At 47.5% G+C, this 6,230-nt stretch overlaps 1 protein-coding gene across 3 annotated transcripts in view; it reads left to right on the top strand.

The window, feature by feature from the left end:
* The first annotated feature begins 97 nt into the window (after window positions 1–97).
* ADNP2 (ADNP homeobox 2) overlaps window positions 98–6,230 on the top strand; it is a 31,457-nt gene continuing 25,324 nt past the window's right edge. The window contains exon 1 of one of the 3 annotated variants that reach the window (XM_040478506.1): window positions 98–324. In XM_040478506.1, coding sequence (XP_040334440.1) covers window positions 287–324 — 38 coding nt within the window. In that variant the 5' untranslated portion in view covers window positions 98–286. Of the gene's footprint in view, window positions 325–669; window positions 690–999; window positions 1,649–6,230 lie in introns of those variants that run through there. The other 2 variants (XM_040478504.1, XM_040478507.1) reach the window with 2 other exon arrangements.

The following is a 6,230-nucleotide window of genomic DNA, read 5'->3' as shown; positions in this document are numbered from 1 at the left end:
GGCGGCGGGGGCGGGGGCGTGAGGGGCGGGCCGGGCGGAGCGGAGCCGAGGGACGCGCGGGCCGGGGCGAGGTGAGGGCGGTCTCCGCGGGGCGCGCCTCCCGCCGCGCCGAGTCCCCCGAGCTTCCCCCCGGAGCCTGTTCTCGGAGCAGCCGGGGGCGGCCGCTAACGTCGACCGGGCGGGCACGGCCGCCCCGAGGTTTGCCCGGGGGCGCTTGTCCTCCGGCGGAGAGGGGCCGTTGGAGCAGCCCCGGACCGCGACAGCCACTCCGGAGCTGTTGACGTGAATGGCGACGATGGATATGCAGATGTTGACATTAAAATTGTAACTTTCCGTGTGCCTCCGCTGCCTGCGCCGGCAGAGATGGTGTTTGCGAGTTTCCTGCGAACGTTGGGCTTTGGGACGTCAAAAATGCTACCTGCCAGTTCGAGTAGTGCGCAGTTGCCTGATGATAGTTAACTATTTGAAGTGTTTTCTCTGCGTTTGAGTGGAAGGCTTGCTAGAATGCGGTTAACGCTGGTTCTGATGGAATCGAACGAGCGGCCCCGGGCCCTGGCGCCACGAGGCGCCCGCGGCGGGAGCTGGGCCGGTGGGCCACACAGGTCTGATGGGGGCTGCGCACGGCTGGGGGTGGGGGGGACCGCGAGTAAAAGTGGAGGTGACGAGAGCAGGCTCCGCTCTGGTCCGAGGTAAGTGATGGAGGCGTGACTGGCGGTTTTGTGAACGAACTTTGATAATTCGGTTGGAGCTGGGACCGCTGAGCCGCTGGTCTTCACGCGTGGCACCACGGATCTGTACGGGAAAGGGGAAGGGGTGCCGCTTGCGAGACGGCCAGGAGTGGGGGACCCGTTGACTTGTGTGACCGAGGGGGAGTGGCTGGATGTTGATTGGTTACGGGAGACGGAGGCCGACTTGTGGCCAGGCTGTCACCTGGAGCGGCCCCGGGGCACCTGTGAGCTTTGTGCGCGTGTGCTCCTGCTGCGCGTGTGCTCTCGATGCGCGCGTGCTCCTGGTGCGCGTGTGCTCATGATGCGCGTGTGCGCGGCCGCATTTCTGCCCTGCCCTCCGCTGGCTGCCGCCCTGTGCCAGGCAGTGTGTCCCGGTGAGGAGGCGGCCGGGGGCCTTCGAATTGTGCTCTCACGTAGGGCACGGGCATTACGTGTTTCTCAAGTTGCTTGAAAAGCAAGTCCTGTATCATTCCAGTGGCCGGGACGTTTCATTAGGATTTTGAAGGTAGATGATAGCAAGCACAGGGCTTGTGCCTTTCTTGTATTCACTCACTCATCCTCACCAACTGCTTCCGAGGTTGTGCGCTCCTGTTTTACGGTCACCCGAGGCCCTGGGATTAAGTAATTTGCCAGATTTTTACAGCTTATAAATTGTGGAGTTGATTTGAACCCAGGAAGTACGGTTAAAGAATATACGTGTGTTTTTAAATGTTTGTTTGTTTATTTTGGGAGAACAAGTGAGCAGGGGAGGGGCAGAGGGAGGGAGAGCAAACGAATCCCACGCGGGCTGTACACCGTCAGCGCAGAGCCCGAGCGGGGCTCAGACCCCTGGACGGTGAGATCGTGACCTGAGCTGAAATCCAGCCGGAGGCTTCCCTGACTCAGCCACCAGGTGCCCCCCAGTTCCAGAGTCTTTGCCGGTGAGGCTAGTGTGTAGTGTTGCCTCTCATGTGAAACCCTTTTGGAACTTAGATTTCACAAGAACAAGGGTTCTCTGGCTTGAAAAGTTTCGTCTATTACCTGAACGGCTATTTTTTGAAGTGTTATTTTTTCCAGAATGGAGTGTTCTTAAATGATCAAGATGCTAAAAAACAACAAAGGAAACCCTACACATGCCCCTTTGGGAAATACTATTGTGCACATCAGTGGGATTTTTGGTGATCAGTGAACTGAGACTGATAGAGGAGTGCAGCTGCATTAGTCTCCTGTTTCGTGGCGGAGAAGGATTTAATGTACTTGTTTTGGGGGGGGGGACCGCCTTAGCAATGGTGTGGGAATGGGGGCACCTCTGTCTGAAAATAAAAAGTGCCTATTCTCCAGATTCAAGGAAGAAGACTGACAGTTCCTGGCCCTACTCCAAGCCTTGAACAAGTAGCTATGGGGCCTGCTAGCAGTCCGCAGCAGCCTCCAGGAAGCAGCCTGTGACAGTAGTCCAGCCCCTAAGCTAGTGCTGCTGAAAGGCCACCAATACCTGTACGCGGTGCTTGTGAAAACCCTGTAAGACCAGTGCTTACTATGTGAAGCCATACTTCTTTGCAAGTGACAAAGTTAGCTTCCTTGTTTCAGGTACATGTGGGTGGTGGCTTTAATCTTGGACACTTCTAACCAGCAGCTGGCTCTGGGCAAGAAGAGCCCCAAAGGCAGGGAGGGTGATGGAACTCTAGGGGGGAAACGAAAGCGAGTCTGGTGGAGTTGAGTGGAAAGCATCTAATGACTGTTCAGTTGGGCCTTGCTCTGGCCATAGGAGCCAGTGTGGGCTTGACAGTGACCTCGGGTTTAGTTTTTAGGGACACCGTCACGAGGCTCCTGACAGCTCCTCTGTGAGGTGAGGCTTCTGAAAGCTAGAACCCAGTTCGGTGCATTTCATTTCCAATAATTTTAGTATTTTACTTTATTTCCTGTGACTTAATATCCTTCAGTTATAAAGTGCTGCATGATCCTTCAGTCTCTCCTTTGGAGCCTGAGATACACTTCTGACCTAGATAATGGGGTTTGGAAAACTCATTTCAGGATAGCTTCTGAGGAACTTTGCGTTTCCTTTGTACCCACCCTGAGACTCTCCCTCTTACATGTTAACCCCTCTTCCCCCCAAACCCGCTCATTTGATTCTAGGCTGCCTTTTTGGTTTTACTTACCTTTTGCCAAATACATTGACTTTTCCTTTACCTCAGTCGGTTTTTGATGCTGGTCTGTTCACTTAGACTGTCTTGGGCTCCAGCTCTAATCCTCCATAACCTTTCTGAACCTTTGTCTGCATGTCTTATGATTCTTAGCCTGTTTTATTTAATTTCTTGTTCATTTACTGTGAACACTTGCTGTATATTACACTCAGTGATAGGCCCCAGACATGCAAATAAAACATGATTCCTACTCTGAGAAGTTCAGTCGAGTAGGAGAAATGGATATATAAATAGATAATTGCAACCTGGTGCGTGCAAGAAGTGTGAACTTGGAGGGGCACCAGGTTTATGCTGCGGGAGGAGGGGTTACAAGAGGGGTGTGAAAGTGGAATTGCTGACTCATAGAAATTGTCATTTAAAATCTTTGGCTATATGGGCACCTGGGTGGCTCAGCTGGTTGAGCTCTGACTTCGGCTTAGGTCCCCGTCAGTGGGTTCGAGCCCCGCATCGGGCTCTGTGCTGACACCTCAGAGCCTGGAACCTGCTTTGGATTCTGTGTCTCCCTCTCTGCCCCTCCCCTGCTTGCTCGCGCTCTCTCTCTCTCTCTCTCTCTCTCTCTCTCTCAAATAAATCAATATAATAGCTGAATAAAACGTTAAAAAAATTTTTTTTAAATCTTGAGATATGGCCAAATTACCCTCTAAACATGTATAAATTATGATTTGTGTACTTAGTTTCACTATCAATAGATATTATCAATCTTTAAAAGTTATTTTGATAAAAAATTGGCATTCATTATTTTACCTGGTGTTCTTTAACTTGAATTTGACTTTTTTAGCTTTGATAGCTTATACATTAAAAAAAACCCAACCTTTTTTTAAATTATTTTTTTTTAGGTTTGTTTATTTATTTATTTTTGAGCGACAGAGAGGGAGAGAGAATCCCAAGCAGGCTCTGCACTGTGAGTGCAGAGCTGGACGCAGGGCTTGATCTATAAACTGTGTGAGATCATGACCTGAACCAAAATCAAGAGTCTGATGCTTAACTGACTGAGCTACCCAGGCGCCACCAAAAAGCTTTTTGAAATAGTTGCAGATTTATACAAAGTTGCAAGTATAATACAAAGAACTTTTCCCCCTGAAATATTTGAAAGTAAGTTGCCAAACAAGATGCCACATTACCCCCAATGTCGTTTAGCACAAGAGAAGCATCCTGCATATCCAGAGTACAGCCGAGTCAGGAAATAAATACATGATTACCATGGAACCCTCAGATCCCACGAAGTCTTGCCAGCTCCGATAACATTTCTAGTAAAAGAATCCAGTTAGACTGGCCCATTGTATTTACTTATTTTTAGTATCTTTCAGTGGGAACTGATTCAGTGGGAAATGGTCTTCAGTTTTTCTTAATGATTTTTTTAATTTTTATTTTTTATATAATTGATTGTCAAGTTGGTTTCTATATAACACCCAGTGCTCATCCCAACAGGTGCCCTCCTCAATGCCCATCACCCCCCCCCCCCCCATCCTCTCAGTTCTCAGTATTTAAGAGTCTCTTACATTTGCCTCCTTCCCTCTCTGTAACTTTTTTTTTTTTCTTCATGATCTTTTTTTATAAGTGTATAATTCATATAGAGTTGTATGACTATCACCACAGTCTAATGATACAACATTTCTGGCACACTCCAATAACGTGTTCCCACTCCCAGCTGACAGCTACCTACCTTCTATCTCTAGAGTTGTCTTGTAAATGTTTCACGTACATGGAGTCAGACAGTGAGGACTTTTGCGTCTGCCTTCTTTCATTTAGTATGTTTTTGAGATTCATTCCTGTTGTGACATGCATCAGTGCCTAGTTTTTAATGCCAAGTAGCATTGTGTTGTATGGGTGTACCATGTTTTGTTTATCCATTTACCATTCTGTGGACACTTAAATTGTTTCCATCTTTTGGCTGTTATGAGTAGCGCTACCTTGTATGGTCTGGGCACTGGATAAATATAGGCTATTTTGTACAGGGTCTCTTAATTTGGGCTAAGAAGTCTACCAGACTTCTGTGAATTACTCTTGGTTATTATTAAGTAATATTTAGGGAGCCGCTTGGAAATCATGTACATATCCCATTCCTGATCAGAGTTTCAGTGTATTTGTTTAAATCACCATGGACTTAAATTTATGTTCTGGTGGATTATATTTTAGTCACTGTTGCTATATACCAAAGCACCTCAAAACTTCATAGAATAAAACATTTTCTGAAACTCTCATTCTTTGAATCCAGAGTTCAGGCAGGAGCAGGGGAGATGACTTGTTTGATTCCTCATCCGGGAAGACTCTAAGGCCGAGGTGACATGATAGGCAGGTGTCTAGAAGTGTCTTCGTTCACGTGTCTGGTGCTTGATGTCGGAGCATTTCCATGTAGTCTCTCCACGTGGGCCAGTTAGGTTTCCTCACGATGTGGTGTCTGAATTTCAAGAGTGAAGGCTCCTAGACAGGCAGAAGCGTGTGGCATTTTGGTGCTCTAGTCTGGTAAGTCACGTGGCATTGCTTCTGCCATACTTCGTTGGTTGAGGCAGCCACAAAAGTTCTGCCCAGGTCCAAGGGCATCTGTGCCCCACCTTTGAGGAGGCCTGTCGAGATCATGTTTTAAAACGGCACGTGGGATGGGAGATATTGTCGCGTTGTCTTTGGAAAATTCGTTGGCACGGGTTGTAATCTATTGGATGCCCAAATTGTCCCATATTTGGGTTGTGGGAACTTCTTTAACCTGGCTTCTTTTGAGTCCTTTTTACATGTCTCTTCATTCTTTGAGCAACTTCCTTATTTTCTGGTACAGGACAATCTCAGCTCATCTTGTCTTTTCCATGATCCAGCCCTAGAATCAGCCATTTCTCTAAGGAGTCCTGGTTCTGTTTTTAATGGAAAGTTCTATTTAGAAAGTAAGATTTGGGCCTTAGGAGTGCTCACTGCTACTGGAGTGTGCAGCTGCTTCTAGGCCATCTTAGTGACAAAGCTATGGAATATATACACACACATTTACGGTTGTACTTATTTTTTATTTAAGTATATATTAAAAACAATAAGGTCACACCTGTACCTCCTATTCTGGTCAAGTACCGCAGGGTTTAGTTTAATTTTATGCCTTTTCAGATATTTTAAAAATAGCTTTATGGAGGGGTGCCTGGGTGGCTCAGTTGGTTAAGCTCAACTTGTGAGTTCAAGCCCCGTGTTTTGGTCTCTGCTGTTGGCACAGAGCCTGCTTCAGATCCTCTTGTTCCCCCCCCCCCCGCCCCGCCCCTCTCATTCTCTCTCTCAAAAATAAAAAAATAAACATGAAAAAAACAGCTTTATGGAAATGTAATTTACATACCGTACAATTCACCTGTTT

The sequence above is a fragment of the Herpailurus yagouaroundi genome, unplaced genomic scaffold (assembly GCF_014898765.1).
Source record: "Herpailurus yagouaroundi ecotype Mexico unplaced genomic scaffold, PumYag 142, whole genome shotgun sequence".
Taxonomy (NCBI): domain Eukaryota; kingdom Metazoa; phylum Chordata; class Mammalia; order Carnivora; family Felidae; genus Herpailurus; species Herpailurus yagouaroundi.
The sequence above is the reverse complement of the archived record's forward strand: the minus strand, read 5'-3'. Positions and strand labels throughout refer to the sequence as shown.